The 20,076-nt window shown below is 31.3% G+C and overlaps 2 protein-coding genes across 2 annotated transcripts; both read right to left on the bottom strand.

The window, feature by feature from the left end:
* Positions 1-216: 216 nt before the first annotated feature.
* LOC140890345 (probable zinc transporter 8) lies at positions 217-1,784 on the bottom strand. The gene is made up of 3 exons (XM_073298100.1): positions 1,200-1,784; positions 971-1,120; positions 217-522 (listed from the first exon to the last, which is right to left on the bottom strand). Exons 1-3 carry the CDS (start codon positions 1,782-1,784, stop codon positions 217-219), a joined length of 1,041 nt encoding a protein of 346 aa, XP_073154201.1.
* Positions 1,785-13,109: 11,325 nt separating this feature from the next.
* Positions 13,110-14,605, bottom strand: LOC140891838 (E3 ubiquitin-protein ligase BOI-like). The gene is made up of 3 exons (XM_073300499.1): positions 14,444-14,605; positions 13,964-14,339; positions 13,110-13,859 (listed from the first exon to the last, which is right to left on the bottom strand). Exons 1-3 carry the CDS (start codon positions 14,497-14,499, stop codon positions 13,305-13,307), a joined length of 987 nt encoding a protein of 328 aa, XP_073156600.1. The 5' UTR covers positions 14,500-14,605; the 3' UTR covers positions 13,110-13,304.
* Between the last annotated feature and the right edge of the window lie 5,471 nt (positions 14,606-20,076).

Raw genomic sequence — 20,076 nt, forward strand, 5'->3', positions numbered from 1 at the left:
TCAACTTCAACATTTATATATGGAATTAAATAATTTGGTTTTGGGTTTGATGTTTCTCTCAATTCAGTTCTCCGATATTGTTAATTAACAAACGGTTAATGCAGTGAATTGAACTCATGGAATATGTATGTATGTATGTATGTATCTCTGATAATAAAGTAGTTTATCTTTGATGAGCAAATTGGATCGCATACATTTGGATACATTTCTTCTATTCTATGCCCATTTAGCCATAAGAGACATGCCTCCAGCCCCTAACAGAACAGCAACATAAGCCCATGTTTGAAGTTTCATGCTCTTCTGCAACTTCACGCCCATGAAATCAGATGCCAACAAGTCCACCAATGCCATGTAGTTCAGCAATCCAGCCGAACATGCGTTCAGCAGCCCCACCACGATCAGAGCCGTCGGGCTGTTTTCGCTATACACATTCGACAGTCCAAGTCCCATGGCAATTCCCAGCGGAGTCGTCCCCGAGAAAAACACCACCATTATTGCTTTCACTTTTAAGCCATATTCCGCCTGTGAAATCAGGGGTCCGGAGTAAGGAAATTCATTTAAAAAGACGAAAAATGTTTGATAAATATTTTATAATTATATTTTAATAAAAATTGTGTATTATAGGTTGAATAGATTTAAAAATTAATTTTACAGGGGTCAAATATGCATTTTTAATATTTCACATGAGTGTTGATGCAAATAACTCTTTCAGTTTTAGTCCTAATTTTTGGGAATTTTAATCTTTTTTTTCGAAAATGTTTACGTGACTTTATACATGTCAGCTCCACAGAAGCACTACATTGGGGCCACATCAAAGTCATATCAGAAAAAAGACAAATTGTCAAAAAAAAACAAAGATATCGGACTAAAACTGACATCTGAAAATATAGAGAACCGAAATCGTGATAAACATATAGGACCAAAAAAACAATTTACTCTTTTATTTTTAATTTGTTTATCAGACTGTTACCTGGAGAATGCATCCACCTAGACCCATTCCTTCAAAGAGTTGATGAAAGCAAAGAGCAGCAACGAGGGGCCTGATTGTGCATGGATTATCAGATGCCCCCATCGAAAGCCCGATCACCACCGAATGCACGACGATTCCCAGTTCCAGAACCTGCGTTTTGTAGCGAATAAATTATCATTCATTTCAAGCATTCATGGACTCAAGAAAGTTATGCATGTTTAGTGTTTACCTGTGCAACCACGCGATATCTCAGCAACTGAGATGCATCGATATTGTCATTGACTTTGAAATCCTGAGATTCCAAGTTCACATTTTTGTTGTTTTCATCAGTTTGATCATTCTCTGGGAAACGATGCTTTCTGTAATAACTCATGGCGTATGAATCCACCATGAGAGTGAGTATAGCAGAAAGCATGGCCACGAATGTAGTGAAAGGGAACTTTCTCCATGGATTCTCCGGCAAACAATCTGACGTGAGGCAGTCGAACGAGTCCGGCATCACGTGCATGTACCCAGTGGCGAGAATTACTCCGGATGCGAATGCTTTCACCAGTATGAACAGATCTTTATCGGATTGAAGAGCTGTGATCTTCCGAGAAAAGAATGGGAGGCAAACGCCGATCATGCTGGTGGCGAAAATCGCAGCGATGGCGACTAGTTTTAGGACAAAAGCCTTCCCCTTGTCGCGGCATTCGCCGGTCGTTCCCGAGCTGCATTGCGGCGGCGAGGTTGCGGCGACTGAAGCATGCGGCTGCGAGAGAGACAGGAAGAGGAAGATGAATATTAGCAGAGATTTTGTGGGGATTTGGGCCATTGATTGGTGCATGTGGGAAATGTTTTTAGTTTTTAGTGCAGATTTTATGGGCTCCCGTTGATGGAAGATTTTGTGAACCGTGATGATTGGAGTAAAAGTCGTTTTTATCCTTGCATAGAGGGGGAATTTGGAGTGATTTCGTATCGAGACGGAGGGTGTTTTGGGGAAATAGGTGTGCTTTTGTCGGCTTGCATTTGGCGGAGGGTGGCGTGTGTCCCACCTTATTTTAACCTCGGTTTGGTCAACGTAAAGGAAGAGGTTTTCGTTTGCCTAGAATGACGTGTCTTCCACGTATCAGTTCGAATTTTTATTGTTCCATGTCATCAAATAATATTTTTAAATTAGCTACTGCTGGCGACATTTTATATTATTACTGATATCATTAAATTAATGCATAGTATCCACTTGATTTCAATATATTAATTGTTTCATGTTGCTCTCCTTTAATATTTATTAATGATTAATTATATGATTTATTTATTTCTTTTGTTTAAATAAATTTGATTGATTTAAAAAAGTAAGAAAATTAGTACGCATTGTATCCTAATAAAAAGATTCCTGAAATAAAAATGATTGTGAAATCATATTTAAACTAATGAAAGTAAGTAATAAACGTAGATATTTGATTGATTTTATCAATTACATATTTTTAACTTAAAGGAAGTGGTTTAATTTTTTAATTATAAAAAATACAATTGTCAGGTTACAAAAATTGTCACTAGTAAGATAACGATCGAACCATAGGATTTAGACTGCTGCACTGTTTAAAATATTTGAAATATGTTGTTACTATCAACTAAATAAATTTTTTTTTAAACAACTAAATATTTTGTTAAAACTACAAATAATTCATCTTTGCCTTAAAAAAATAAAATAAAATTGTATAGGTGATTTTAATTGATTGTTCAAGGGCAAAGTGATACGATTCTAATATAAAGGGTTGGGCAAGTAGCCTATAAAATTAAATTTTGGAAAGAAATAATTTTGTGAATATTTATGATAGTTTTTTTTTAAAAAAAAAAACAATATTGATGATAGTTTTAGAGAATAAAGTTCACATTAATATAACATATGAATTTCATACATTGACCAAGTAAAGTTGTTGACGAGCGCGCTGCGCCCGTGTATGTGTTCGATACTTGGGCCTCTGTTTCGTATTCTTTAGAACTAAAGCCCATTAAAGAAGGGCTAATCACAAGCTTTCTACCAATATAATGAAGATATCATCTATGACAGACCAGTTAAGAGATTTTTATCAAACGGAGGCCCATATAAAATTTTGGGCTTCCAACTGTAATAAATGAGTTGGAGCCCACGAGGGAGAGTTTTTAAACCTTCGATCCGTCTAAACTCACACGTTCGGCAATTAACGTGGCCACAGAAAATCGGTAAAAGGATCTCATGTTTGGCCCATTAAATTTAATTCAATCGGATCCTACGCCGTAGGGCGTAATGGCATAGAGTTCAACCTACTTTATTATAAAATAGATAATGACATAGAGTTCAACCTACTTTATTATAAAATAGTATTATCCTAATCAAAAATCTAATGTCTGATTATTTTTCATATCAACAATATATCATTAATAGTCATGTGTAGAGATATAAATTATTGGATGCATGATTTGAGTATTACCCTGTGGGATCTCATTAACCATCTTGCTCATATATTTACAGAAATTGTTAGTTAATTTTGTAGGGAACATACTTAATATTTTAACCGACCATGAAAAAATATTATTTTTTATTTTGCATAAGGATCGAATCAATTCGTCTCATTGATAAATATTTATGAGATCATTTCACAATATATCTTTCATTGAAATTTTGGGCTGTAATAATGGCTATTTGCAAAGACCACTTGTGCACACAAATAAATGAACTTGTACATGATGTCTACCAAATAGTTGTTCGACGCAATAAAAAGGAAAAAAATTACACCTCGTTGAATAAATGATTCTCATGAATAACAATAATTTTCTTGTTTGTGCCCATAAATGGAACAAATTCAAAATGATGAATGCAATACAAAAATCTAAAAAAAAAAATTAAATAAATTCGGGTCGAAAACGTGAAATTCTTTTTTTTAAAAAATATATGTTTTAATAATTGATTCACTGATATTTCACTTATAGTTAATTTTTTTAAAAAAATACTGTCGGTATACCTGTTTTTTTTTTATTTAAATTATATTTTCGTACAAAAGTGGAAAGCTAGGTTAAAAAATATTCTCACTTGGGAGGCTAAAATAGAGAAAAAGGAGATTACGAAACTATACACGAGTGGTGTCCATTAGACACGCCTTTTTGGTGGGAATATCTTTTTGCTCCCAAAGAGAAAAATGTGCGTGTAATAATTTATGGTTTCACTAATTGGTTTAAAGAAAGAAAAGTGATGTATCCATCCAATCCACTTATACAAATCAAGAAATGGGTACTTATTCCAATGTTGTTGAAACATGATATTTGTGCCACTTATTGGTACTAGAAAAAAGAAAGGAAAAAAAAAAGGTTAAAACAGAAATTGGGGCATCCACTAAGTGATTTCACTATTAAAATCTGATATTGTTCTTTTTAAGGGGAGAATGTGATGTGTGCACCAACCGAAAGGAAAAAGTTAATTGGAGTAGACTCCTGTGGATGATGGCTTTATTCTTTAGTGTTTTTTTTAAATATAATTTTATTGTTTTAGAAGCTACACAATTTCAATATGGCTTCCTAGTTGGAATTTTGAGATTCAACTTTGGAGCAAGAAAGCAAATTCATTTGCCTTTAGTTGCATCAACTTTTTGGTACTCGATGACCAAATACATGGAAATTCAAAAGGGAACTCATTCATTGAGGGGTCATCTATTTTTATACTTAAAGAATATGCAAAGCCATTTAACAAACACTTGATGATATATTCTTGGAAACAAAGCTAACCAACAATCTTGTAAGGTCTCCTTTTTCTTTATATGCCCACACTACACACTTTTATCATCTTTGAAAGGGTAAAAATCATCCAAATGTTGAAATTTTCGAGTCTCTCTTTTTTTTTCTTTACTCTTCTTTATGTGATAAGATGCAAAGCGTAAAAATAAATAAATAAATCCATTTATGATCAAATTTACATGTTCTTACTTTTTGGGGAGAACTTTTTTTTTAAAAAAAGGAAAACTATACGATGGATTGCTCCCTACTCGAAATATATGTACAAATTCAAATCTTGACCCCATATGCATGTGGAACTCTAACCATTAAAAAAAAAAGAGACTTGGTTTATTTATTTAATTAAGATTTATTATTCATTTCCTTGATTAAAAAGAAGTGGGGTGGGAATGAAGACACGAATTTAAGGATGATGGGACTAAGATATGAAATGGTGTCCCCGAACCATGATGACCAAAAAAAGCTAGGGTTCAAATCCCGGGTCCCATTTCTCTTAAATTGAATCAATTCCATTTAATTCTCCACTCTGCATTTGTCCATTTTCATCCATCCAAATCAATGATGGAATCAAAAATATATTACAAAAAACAAATAGAAAACTAAGAACATTTTTTTTTTTCGTTTTTCAAAAAATAGGAACATAACATAAGACAAAGATCAAAATCAAAATTTGCATATATCATGATAATTACATAAATTTAATCACTTTTACAAAACAACGATCATACCACAAAATCTAAATTTCTCTAATATATATTTAATATTCTTGCCCCAAAACCGCTAAACAGAAGTGAATAAGGGTGTGAATTACTTTAGGTGACACACCCATATTTGATTCCTTTTCAAGAACGGGCCCACGGCCCCTTTCAGTACAGAAACATGGGCTGAAATAATGGGATTCTTCCTCGGGTCAATTCATGGGGCCCGTTAGTGGGAATACGTATAATAGTTATACTAGTACAATAAATGAGGTTCGGGTGTCAAAATCATTGTGGCAGTGGCCTTGTGTGGGGGGATAATCTATGCTTTTTTAATCCCCCCCCCCCCCCCCCCCCCCCCCCCCCCCCCCCCCCCCCCCCCCCCCCCCCCCCCCCCCCCCCCCCCCCCCCCCCCCCCCCCCCCCCCCCCCCCCCCCCCCCCCCCCCCCCCCCCTTCCCCCCTTTAAATTATTTGTCTTCCACTTTTTATGTTTTCTTTTGTAAAATATTGATTCCAACGAACCAAGGATTGTCGTTCATCGAATTATGTTTAGTTCAATCATTCGACATCAACTCTAATTTTCGAAGTAAAAAAGTTCGACACCGATATCGATTGTATAAGATTGATACTCAGATCGATGGAGTATTGATTTGATGGAATTCGAGTCGAATTGTGCATCTGAGCAATGTAAAATTTTAAAGGGAGAACACATAGACGTATATAATAAACCCTAGAAGGTTCTAGCTTTGATTTCTTGACAATTTGACACAAATCTGGAGAATTAGTGGTGGGATGATTTTAATATTATTGGGGGAGGGGAAGAGCATAGTATACAATATGAACAAGTCAACCAAAAATTTCGTAGGGGTCCAATTACTCAATCAAGTAGACAGAAAATGATGAGTAGGGACCGGGGAATTATTCTTGTCAAGTATATTATTAATTTATTTTATATAATTTTATAGAAACTATGGAATTATTCTGAATTTTTTTTATAATAGATAAATAATTACTAGGACCCACAATGTGCAAGATTTGCTTTACATCGTTGTCGAGGAATTGAAATCACAAAGCATACGTACGATTTGATTTAGGTGCATTACATCCAGCTCTCTCTTACAATAAATATTTATATTGTATAATATCTTCCTATAAAGTAATAATTATGTTCTGAAACTTTGTCATAAAAGATTTGGAATCAATTCATATTTATAATTATTTCTCATATTTCCGAATTTTATACTATATTAATCGACTCGGCCGTGTATATATATATATCTATATATATATATATGTATAAATATATTATATTTCCATGCTCAATTTGTGACATATATATAAATATATATTTTTCCATGCTCCATTGTGACGTTACGTGTATGTAGATAAATGGAACCAAATATAATTAAGTTAATTAACCAAAAAAAGAAATAAATTGAGATACGTGAGCTAAATTATTGAAGAAGTCGCCATCCACTAGGTTTTGACAAATCCAAATACCACTTTCCACCACATTTCATTATTCAAAAAGGAGACTTTTATTAATATATACTGATGATAATAATAATATAATATAAGAATTTAGGCCACGATAATTAAATTCGTATTTAATATTTCATCCACCAATAAGTGACCATCTTTAAAAACACCTTGTGTGGCAGGTATCTATGTATTGTATGTATTTACTGTTGCTGACTCTTGGGCAGTATTCTGCATATGCATCACTAATATTTTGAAACCGAGAATTGACTGCACTATCTCTAAATTCGTCTATTTGTATGTTTTTATTCTTTAAGTTATATTTATTTCACTTTAATTGATTTTTTACGTAAGTAATTATGAATATATGACACATGATAAAATCATCTGATCACAAGTCTATTTGTGAAATAACTCATGACGTCACATGATCAATGAAAAATATTATTTTTATGTCCAAAATTGAAACGAGTTGACCCGTCATATAAATATAAATCCGTAAGATCAAGAGAACTATTTTTGATTTAATAGTTACACTCCTGATATGAAATAGAGATTGGGAAGCCTATGTGGTGAATGCGAAATCTGATGTGGAACGAATAAAATTGCAACGTCAATCTATTTTCTAGGGTTATTGTTTTCAGAGGATGGTTTCTTTCTAGGAAAACAAAAAAACAAAAAAAGTTAATATGAGAATTGCACAAATTTTCGATTTTTTGTTAACAAAAAAATGTTGATTTTGATGATAATCTCTTCTAAGATTGTGAACGATAAAAGATATATTATATTCAAATAGAATGATAAAATAATAAGGTACTTTTTAGGAGACATGGAAATTTAGATTAAAAATAAATAGTTGTGTAAATAGGAGACGTGCAAAATAATTTCGTAAAACGCAGGCATAACATGAAAAGTGAAGACAATGGTCTTATTATTTCAATTTCATAAAATAAAAAAAAATCTAGAAAAAATATACATCATTTGGCATCGGTTCCAAGAAAGATGAAACCAACGTATCAGTGTATATATTATTGGAGTCGTTTGGCTGCATGAAAATGGGCACAATTAATCTGACCCCATACATCGACGTTTGCTGTGCATTGCATCTCGTTTTCAAAGTGGCTATACAAGCGTAAATGTATTGAATTCACACGTTGTGGGGGCTAATATGTGCATATTATTGTATGAATTAAATGAATGAAAGATAATTACATAGATAAATAGTGTCACACTTTTCTGAGCCACATGCATGCACGCCTCGTGTTCATTCAATATCTCGAATCATGCCATTCTCATCAATTCAATGCCGTTGATTATATATATATAATTGAAAAATATTCAATCATTTTTTTGAATGAAATGAATACAGATAAATTAGGAGGTTTGTATATAATATATTTTTTCGATGATATTTTTTTAATTGCTGCAAAAAAAAAAAAAAATCTACATAATTGAGACGAAAAAAGTACATGAATTTATTAGCTTTTTTTTTTAAAAAAAAAAGTTCTCTAGGAATTGGGTTGGTCCACCCTAGCTATCATTACACATTGGATAACAATGATTATGACAATGGACATAAAATTTGTATAATATTAATATATAATAAATTATATATAATTGTTTTGTTGAATAAGGAAGGCGATAAGAGCAAAGAGAGGACAAAGAGTCCCAAAGGGTGGTCAAATTGTGTTAGAATTTGAAAAGCTCGAAGAATCCAGAGAGGAATTTGATTCAGAGGTTGAAAGGAAATATGTGAATGCGAGACAAAGATGAAATTAATTCCCATGAAGAAAAAGGAAAAAAAAAAAAAAAAAAGTCATAATTATTTTGGGGAAAAGGAGAGCCACCAGATTTGAAGGAAATTGTGAATTTCTTCTACTGACATTTTTGTCTTCATTGTTGGGATAACACCACAAATCAATTAATGCCCCGTTTCACCCTCATTATGCCATTTTCTTTTGGTCCACTGTTGATACGTACATACATAGATAGGTCGCAATAAATGTATTTGGAAGATTTTAGTTCTTTTTTTTTTCCCCTAAGTAGTGAATAAGCTTGTTTTGTAAATTGCTTTAGTAATCGCCTTCATTTTCGTGTTTTCGGTGAAATAGGTAATTAGTTTAATAGTTTGAGAAGAAACAACCGAGTTGATGCAAGTAGGAATAGATTCTACGAGTCTTGATCAAATTAAAACAAGAGTGTTATATGTAAAATCAAAGTTATACATATGGTTACGCATTGTTTGAAATTATAAAGCTATTTTAAATGCATTTTCTTAAATGATTTTTTCAAATGAGATTATGTTAAAATTACAAAGTGAATGTGTAACTCTCATTATATATGTAACATTTTTCATTAAGGAGTGTATTAGTTCTACGCATTAAGTTTTTGTAAAATTTAAAAATCTAGAAGTATTCAATCTAAATTTTTATATATTAATTCATAAAAATTTTATAATTTTTAAGTTTAACATTTGTAGAGTTTTAAAAAATCATATGATATTCAAATTTGACTTTTAAAAATTAAACCAAAATATATTTGAAATATCACTAGACTTTATAAGTACATGAAATTCTATTAAGTATATGATTAAATGAAAGCTAAAGATATGACTATAAAATGTCAAAAATTATCTTTAATTCAATTCGATGGACATTTGATTGAAAAATATCTCAAACTCATATTCACTTTTATTTCTATTAAATTTAATCTTTATTTCAACACTAGTTAATTCATTTTCTCTCGTCCATATGTTTTTCCGTTTCTTTGTATTTTTTAAAAACATATATTTTCAATTGCAAATTTCTTACAATAAAATCACAATTATTAATTAACACCATTAATTTTATTATTAGAGTTCTTATCAAAAAAAACTTCACGAGATTTAAATTCATATTTATTAATTTTTTTAATAAATTTTTATTATACTATACAACAAAAATTACACTCCAATTTTATTATTTGTACTTCATTTGTACATAAATTTTATACATAAATTAGAGTATAGATATCACAAAATAGAGTGTGGACATCAATTTATTTAAATTAATTATAATATTTTAATTGTCCATAAATTAAAAATAATAATAACTTCTTTTGATGGGTATTCATTAATTATTATAAAATTTTGATTTTTAATTATTTTCTATTATATATTTAGTTGACCTATAGATTATTTTTAACTTTCGAGTAAAGATTAAATTATATTATAACTCAAAGTTGAATAAAAAAATTCCATATACTGATTGAGTGATACGTTAACTTGATATATTGACATACTTTAATTTTACAAATTTACGAAAACGGACACATATATATGTAATATGTATAAATGTTAATCATATTAAATTAGATATATTAAAATTTTATAAAGTTACATAATTGTAAATACTTTAGCGAATTTATCCTACATTTTCAGGTACAAATAATTTTCTCATTTATTTTGTTGTCAGACATATTGTACAAAATATGAAAGAAATTATTTTAAGTTTGATTATTTATTCATATTGAAAAATTATTGCTATTTATTTTTTGTTAATTAACTAAACATGTTGAATTGACTTGAATAATTGAGTTTTAATAGCAATAAATTTAGTACTTACTGATTCATCCTCATTCTTAAATCAAATCGATAAGTAAGCATTATTTACATTGGTTAATAAAAATATTTCAAATAAATAAAAGTTATTCACGTCCAACGAGTGATGTTACATGGCGTAGGTAAATGCAAAAAATAGCTCTTTTATTGTATGATAAAATACTTATATAGACTATGATATATAGTAGAGGATGGAAGTTTTTTTTATTTATACTAATAGATGACGTATACGTATTGCGTATATAATTAAGGGAAAATACTTTTTTTGGTCTAGTAATTTTATTTATTTTGGGTTTTGGTCTATTAACTTTTTCGATATGGATTTTTGTACATTAACTTTTAATTTACGGTGAGTTTTTGTCCAACTGCATACGTGTCAGTTTTTTATTGGTTCAAGTCATCATTTTGGTTCAATTAGAAGTTGACACGTATGCAGTTGGACCAAAAATCACTGAAAATGAAAAGTTAATGTACCAAAACCAACATCAAAAAAGTTAATAGACCAAAACCAAAATATGGACAAATTAATTGATCAAAAAACTTATTTTCCCTTCCACACTACAATAAATTAGTTACTAAAGAAGCCTCGACTTTTACTCTTCCATTGTTTGTTTATTGAGTAATTCTATGCGTATATCACCGTTTGGCATAGAATTACTTTGCATATAATTAACTTTTGTGATACGAGTCAAATTTATTCATATTTAGTATAAAAAATAATAATTTTGCCATAAAAAATAATATTTTTTATGAATGATCCAAATAAGAAATTTATCTCATAAAATTAACCCATGAAACAATTTCATAAGAGTTTTTTCTTTTCTGTTTACACCTAATATTTTTAAATCTTACACTTAAAAAAAAAAAAAAGAAAACGCACGTTAAAGATATTTTTGTAATTGAAGTGCAAGGCGTAACATTAGGTATTAATAATGAGATTCTATTTTTAAGTTAATACGTTTATAATCAAATGGTTAATATCTCCGCACATAAAAATTAATTAATATTAAGAAAACTACTAGTGGAGTAATATCCTTAAATATGTTTAACTCTATCGTGTAAACCCAAATGTACACTCAGAAATTTTCTTATTTATTATTAAATTTAAATATTGTTGAAAATTATTATCACAGAGAAAGAAAATCTCGTGTTTATCTACGGCACGCACTTCCTTTATTATCGAATTTAATAGTGATAAATTACTACGACTTAAAACTTTTTCCAAGTACCCCACAATTCCCGAAATTTTCCAAGATATAAATACATACATATGAAATTCATTGGTACTTGGACTGCGTGACGTGACTATCAATTACCTGCCCCTAATAAATAAATTACAACCCTACGCACATAATCACGTCAAACTATGCATAGGATAGGATAATATTATTTTACCTACGAACGGTGCGAACAAATAGACCACGGACGGACAAAATATTACACTGTTAAATTAAATTTTTAGATTAGCATTATCTAACCCCCCCTACCTCATTTAAAATTTGGGTACACGCAAAAAAAGTCAGAGATTGTCTCTAATTTTCTAACTTACCAAATATTTTGAACTCTAAAATCCGGAAAAAAAAACATTTAAACTCAAATTATCTCGCTCGATAGTTCACGATTTCGACTCAATCCAATATGTTTAAAGATGGCATGGGGATTGTTTAATGGGGTGGGAAAGTTTGGGAGTGATGGTTGGTTCATGCTGGGGAAATAATTAAATGCATGTGTTGGGAATAAGGTTAATTACATCCACATCTCCTATTAAAAGTTTAAAAATCATAAAATTCCTTAAGAAATATTAATAGGTTAATGCATCCCTCAGTTTTTTAAAATGTAGCACATTTTCACCCTATGTTATACAAACTCGGGCACATTTATACCCTCTCATAGGGCCCTGTTTTTATGCTAATTTTTTTAAAACATAGATTCTAACATGCTATTAATTTTACACGAATTTTATGTTTTTTAGACTTTTTACATAGAATGTGGATGCAATTAACTCATTGGAATAATGGTACCAAAACAATGCAACTTTTATTTTTTATTTTTATTTATATCGGCATTCGTGACATATCACCAACTTATGTGCAGTAGTCCCCAGGCCAGGCCAGGCCAGGCCAGGCCAACCCAAAATCAATAATATCAGCAAGCAAAGCAATAAATGAGTACAGGGGGAGATTGAGGCCACCTTGTTTTGATTTTTATTGTATACGACATCACCAATTAATGAGCACAAACGCTCATGCTGTTGTGTTTCGTAATCGATGCCTGGAAATAATAATAACTTTTTTTATAAAATCTATTGGACCACTTCACTTGTATGATATGACAAAGATAATATAAATATAGTATTAAAATGAACAATAATTTAATCTGAAACAAAAAAAGGTACTGAAATTTGGTTTCACGAAAAAAGTAGACCGTGTGGGCACGACTTTAATGTTAAAAAGAGATGGGAACCCAACAATTTACTACTCTTCACATCTACTGCAAATTATTGCCAAAAGAAAAAGTCGTGTAGTTTAAAGGCTTAAAAAGAAACAAGCATGGCAGAATATTGTAATATGTTTATACCTTTCCCACTATAACGGATTGAAGCATACGTTAAAAAGAAATAAATCGAAAATGGAAATGGGAAATTATAGAGATTATTATTACTCTACTAAAAAGAATAAACGATTGAATTTGCTGAGAATCAAAAAAAAAAAAAAAGGGATTTACAATAAGCTACAAGTTCTTTTTTTTTTTACCCAAAAAAAAAAAAATTTGTATGACAAAATGTCTGTCTTTTTTTCTGTGTGGATGGATTATTTAGGAAGACATGTTAACATGGAGGGTGGCGTTCATGGCGGCGTTACAGACGGGGCATGCTTGGAGTTGTTGCGACCCACTCCCGCACACGTTGCAGAGGCAGAGGTGTCTGCAAGGAAGCAGCAACACGCACGATTCCCTCTCGCCGCATCGCTTGCAATTCCTCCTCTGCGACGACGTTTCTTCGGCGGCTTCATCTTTCTCGCGGTGATCGCTGCTGCCACAGCAAGATTCCACGTCGTCCTCCGCGGCTGCGCCGACGCACGCTCCGGCGGAGACACGCTCCTCTCCGCCGACGTGGGCCAGGACTTGTTCCAGATCGCTCCGGAGGGAATTGGCGGTGGCCTCGTTCGTCTGCGCCATTTCTCGCCACAGTTGGTTTTCTACGTAGAGGCTCTTCACTCTTTCTTGGAGGAAGAAATTAAGTTTTCCCATTTTCTGGATTTGATCTTCCTTCTCCTTTAACTTCTTAGTGACACCTTCTCCGATCGCCGCCACCAACAATCTCGCTTGTTTATTCTGCCTCTCTTCTAATTCCAACCTGATTCTCTTGGTCTGCAAAATCAACCAAATCAGGATTATTCAAAGAAAAAACCATCCACCCACAACATGCATGCATTAAATCATGTAAAATAAATGACAAAAAAATAAAAACTCACATGTTGGGAGATAATGGCGTCGATTTCCATCTGGTACTGCTGGACTTGAGGCAAGATATCATCTCCGAACAAACAAGGGAAATTGGAGCCACTCTCGTTCTTCATAGCCACCGGGAAAATATGTGTATTAGTACTGTAAATCTGATTAACAACGTCTCTGGAACGCTTTCTTGTGGCCGGAATATTGTACGTGAGCCCACTATCCGTGTTCATGGATGTCTTGGCCTGCGCCGAGTCGCACATCGGCTGCTGGTAAAATGATTTATTCGTCGGCAAAGTTGCGGCAAAAGGGATCCCGGAATAGCCCATCGGCTGCGAGTTGTACACAGAACCAGCGATCCCCGATTGATTCATACATGGCGCCATCACCAAATCCCTGCGAATATCATATTGATTTCCAAACGTGAGCATTAAAACCAAAACAAAACAAAACAAAACAAAAAAACCAAGAAATCGAAAATGATTGAGAAGATTAAGTACCTGTCTTGCATTAGCTGGGAAGGGAAAATCTTGAGATTGGTGGCTTCAACTGACATTAGGATGTTTGTACGGATAGAGTTTAGTAAAGGGAGAGGAAGCAATAGAGATGGAGGAGAGAATATGGTGGAGAGGGAATAGGTTTGCAAGTAAAGGAACAGAATTATGGAATACAGAGGGTGGCGATTGGGTTTATATATATATTTATTTATTAAGCGTTTTTTTAATTAATTAATTTGATAATTTGATTTGATATATTATTTATTATTATAAATATATATATTGGGAAAGTCAAATCAATACCAAAATTCGAGAGAGGAAGAGAGAGTCTAACGCGAGGAGTTGGATATTTTGCATTGAATTTGAAGCGAAATACGAATGGGTGATTTTTGTAGATTGAATTGAATAAAGTAAATCTGGTGATTTAATTCTGGAGATTAAATTAAATTGTTTTTAAAAAAGGTAATTTAATTGATATTTATTACGATTCGTCCACGATTTTCAAGTCCTCCAGCATATAATGACACCTAAGTCTGTATAATTAAAGCACGATTCGCGGTTTCCCCATTGTGTAACGGTCTGCCTTCTACCAGTAATTTAAGAAGAGAGGGAAAAAAAAGAGAGAGAGAGAGAATAATAATATCCTCAATAAAAAATAAATAAACTTTACCCTTTTTTATTTTTGAAAATTGAGGGTAAGATTTGTTTTTGCAATTTTATTTTCTTTTTTCTTCTTGATTAATTAATTAAACCCACTTTCTTTATCAAAGTAAATCTTTATTTTTTTCCCTAATTTCAATCGTAAAAAAGATTAACATCGAGAATTTTGAAATTAAAACAAATCCCCTATTCGAAAGTTAAAAAAAAAAATCCTTTTTCAAGTTTCATTTATTCCTCCCGCAGTTAAAAAAATTGGATTATAATTTAATTTAGCGTATTTTTATCTCGGAGGGTGACGTGGCAATGAGTTTGGGTGCAGTAACTGACAGGGTGGGCCTGGGCCACGTTGCATCAGCAGGTACAGGAGCCCACCGTACGCGACAGTTGGGTCAATTCAAAGGAAACTTTTGAATAGTTTTATTTTTAAAAAAAAATTAAAAAAAATGAAATGAAAATCCCCATCATAATTGTAGGGAGTTGTTGGTGGGAAAACGTGAAGGGACCCACGCGCAGCACGTGTGAGGTGTGTTGACACTCGATTATTTTAAAGCTGTGGGCCCCGCTTTTCCGAAATGTGTGGGGCCCTTCGTTTCTTTTTCATTTGCGGTTTCCCGGTTTTGCTTCCTTGTCCCCATTCCTTAACTGGTGTGTCTGGCCACGGACAACCTCGCATCACATGGGCATTTATCCTCTGCTACGCTGCTCTACATATTTATAAATATTTTTTATATATAATATTTTTTTGATTTTAATAAAAGAAATAACACAATTAATTTCGGAATCTTCATCATATTATGATACGTGATTAAAGCGCAAATCCTCAAGCAATGGATTATTTAAAGAATAATAATAATATTGACACCCAAGTTTGAGGCTTTTGATTTAATATAATATAATATAATTTAATTACCGTTCCTTGATTTAATTGTACAGTTAATCAATTAACACTTCCGTCCCAAGTCAGAATCAAAACCTCCTTTTGCTTACTTTTACAATATAAATTATACACGCTCGAGTTTCGGCCCTTTTAAGGAAGACACCGGGAAATTTACATGATGTTGGGTTCCTTTTACTTTTTCCTTGATTTGTGGGGAATATTTGGCAGCAAACATTTCTTGTGATGAAACTTGTAAGATAGTAAAAAAGTAAGTTTGAAATTTCTCATCGAGATTTTCCTCTAATCTTATATATAAGGATTGAATTTATTTTGGTGCCACGAATGCGAAAGTTTAGTTGATTATACATGTATTTGTTAATCTCAACGTTTTACTCAAATTTTATAAAAGATTCAAGATATAATTAATTGTTATCTAAATATATTTATTTTTCAAACATATATCATGCAACTTTAGTTGATTATTACACATATTTGTTAATCTCGACGTTTACTTAAATTTTATAAAAAATTCAAGATATAAGTTATCAAAATAAATTGATTTATCATACATATAACATACAATATCTTTGGTTGTGACATATCACTAACCAATCAACGTCTAGTTCTCTAATCGCGCCTCTTATTTGAGTTGATATCTTTGTTGTTATAATAAGTAAAACCGAGTGATTATGCTGATCGAATGTAAAGATTTAGATGATTATAATAAATATAGTATTATTTTTGGAATATGGAAAAGTTGGTTGCCAATTTGGAGCCAAACATAGAGATACACAGTTTGTATAATAATAATTACTATAATTAATATAGTGATAAATCATTTAAATTATATATATAATATTCTGTCTCTAAATATTTGGCATGCAAACAGCCAAGCAGATAATGCTAACAAGTTGGCTATTTCTCCTTGTGTGAAAACTACACTGATTTTGTTGGGTTCTTCGAGAGAGAAAATTATAATAAATGGCGTGACCCTCTTGTGCTGTGTGTCACGCCTCTCGTCGTTCTCCGTCTATCGTGATCATCATATTTTATATTTATTATTATATATATATATAATTATAAAGTAATTTATGGATAAAAACAAATTTAGGTTTTATTTTCAACAAAAAAGAAAAGCCTTTGAATCATGGAAAGCCACTTCCTCGAACTCAACCTCTCCAACAATTCTCGTAAATCGGCCATATGGGTTACGTATGTGGTTAACTCCGGGAAATTCAAAATTATTCGATCACAATTTTTGTCTTCTTGTGTGTGATTAGATACTATGCCCTATAATGCCTCCACGAAGTTTATTATGTCATGTATCTATCCCTTTGTTAAAAATTATGCTTTCCTTTGGTTATAATTGTCAAGGTTGAGGCTAGAAAACAATCGTGTGAGAGAGCATCCATGGTTTTTATCACACGAGGTGTGTGGGAGAGTATCGATGTTAAATAAGATGTATTCCAAAAAAAAATATAAAAAACAAATTTTCAAACGGCAAAATAAAACAAATATACTAATTTATAAGACTAAAATTATGATTTTACCTACAACTGTGTGCTACTTGTGCAGTGGCAGGTCTCAAAAAATTGAAAACCCATGGGAATTAAGACCTATTCTTATTTTTATTTTATTTTTTGTGAAAAATTAAATGTTCAAAGAATCACATTTAAAAAAATAATAATAATTTGTTCACAGAATCAATTACGTTTGGCCAGGCTACCGGTTAGTGACCAAATATTTGCATTTAAATCTCTATTACTAGCTCGAATATTTTAATGCATATGTGCATGTAAATAATATGCACTGGACTGCACTGTCAAATATTGGTGTGTGTTTGCACGCATTACAATATTGAAATATTTATTTAAACATATTTTTTGTTATTTTTTAAATTATAATAATTTTTTTATATTTGTGATTAACTATCTAAAAATTTTAAAATATAGATTAAAAATGTGACTGTATTAAAATATATAGATAAATATAGAATTGTAGATTTAAAAAGGAAAATAAAAAAAATCATCAATACAGTTATATAATGGGAAGTATAATTGTAATTTTAAATAATAATTTACCAAATCAACTATTATTGTTTGTGTGTGGATGTAGTCATGAACGAAGATCCAAACAGGAATTTAATTTTTATTATATCTGGTGCATGTCTAATGAAATATCAAGTGGTCATGAGAGGAAGAGCCTGATCAAATCAAATCCAGAAATTAAATACATAAAAGATAAACTAAAGAATTGAATTACGTACGTGTTATATACCTGCCTCGGATTACTTTTAATATTTTATATATACTGATCATTAGAACGTCACATGCGATTAATTAATTAATTAAACCTACATTAAACAGATTTTAATCAATACCAAGTTGAATCCACATATTACTTATTTGTTTTGGGGAGTATATACTTGTACGTGTTTTTTTTATTTATATTTATATACATATATATGTGTGTGTGTGTGTGTGTGTTAATTAATTAATTTATTTATCTGTGTGTGTACATCCAGCGATGAGAATAAATTGATGAAGACTGATGGTTTTTGTCCGCAAGCGGACCGTCCCCACTAGGATAGCAAAATTGTGCCAAAATTTAATAATGAACATACAACTAAAATCAAATCAATGCTTCGAAGAAGAAGTTGTAATATATTTTGGGTGAAATAATCGTAAGAGTTTGATATATATTTGGGGTAATAATTATCTTAGCTTCGAGAATTCACCATTTTGGATATAAAGAAATAATTAACAACAACACTACATCACATGCATGAATATTTTGTATTTATATCTGATATAATATAACGACAATTGAATGTTTTACGGATTCATATGGTAAATTTTCTCACATTTATTTCTTCTTAATTGTGATTTATATATATTTTTTATTTTTGTTCAATTATCGGTTTATTTACTTGTTCAGTACACTAAATATTTTTATTTTTGTCAATTTTTACTTTTACTGTAATACTGACGTCATGTCAAAAAACTAAAAACATATCACCACAAAGTATACTTATCCGATTTTAAGTTAGTACTACGATAAAACAATACTAAAATCGATAAAAAGTGGAACAATTTTAAAAACTAATGGGATGGAGGGCCATACATACATACATACATACATACATACATACATACATACATACATATATAATTATATATATATATATGAGTATATATAATATATTGCTAGTTGGCATTTAGTTCTCACCACCTTTGATGTTATCTACAATATATTCACATGTTTGCCAATGAATTGCCGACAGTCGCCTACTAAATAAGTTTCCGATGCATAATTAATTTACAATTTACAAATTGAAGGCTCACCTTTTCCTTCATATTTTATTTTCATGGTCATGCATATAGGATCCAGTCCATTATATTTATATTCATGCATGATAAGCAAAAGGGTAACCTGTCATCAGTGTAAAATAATTATATTCCTTATAAAGAAACCCCTGCAGATTGAAATAAATAAATTATTTGGACCCTGGTTTTATTTTAAACTTACGCATCTAAGTATTGTGTTCCCATGTACATTCATTTTTTATGGTAAAGTATTTCTCTACAAGTAGAGTAACTTCAAAATTATGGATAATTGAGATATAAAGAAGAAATAATATTTTTTTGCATAAAAATAATATTTTTTATTTCTTAAAATCGAGTCGAGTAAAACATCCGTCGAACAAACCAAATTAAGATACGATGTCACAAATGTTTTTGTTCGAAATTAAATATAGTGCAAATACAGTTAATCATTTTTAAACTTAGTGCGAAATTCGTACGAATAACAACAAAAATGTCAATAATTATAACAGTAAATATTTTTTTTTTCTAATTTTAGAATATCTCTATCTTTATATTTAAGTAATAAAAAAGAGATCGTGGTACGTGTGCACTCCCAAATAAATAAAGTCATGCGCATCTTTACACGTTCATGTACATCTAATTTTTGCAAAGCTTTGATTCTAATGTGGCAGGCAATATTTAATTAGACAGATCCCTCTCTCGAATGACTCATAATTGATCGATAATATTTTATTAATAGACAATATTAAAGATAAAATATTTAATTCGGGGAC

The sequence above is a fragment of the Henckelia pumila genome, chromosome 3 (assembly GCF_033568475.1).
Source record: "Henckelia pumila isolate YLH828 chromosome 3, ASM3356847v2, whole genome shotgun sequence".
Taxonomy (NCBI): Eukaryota; Viridiplantae; Streptophyta; class Magnoliopsida; order Lamiales; family Gesneriaceae; genus Henckelia; species Henckelia pumila.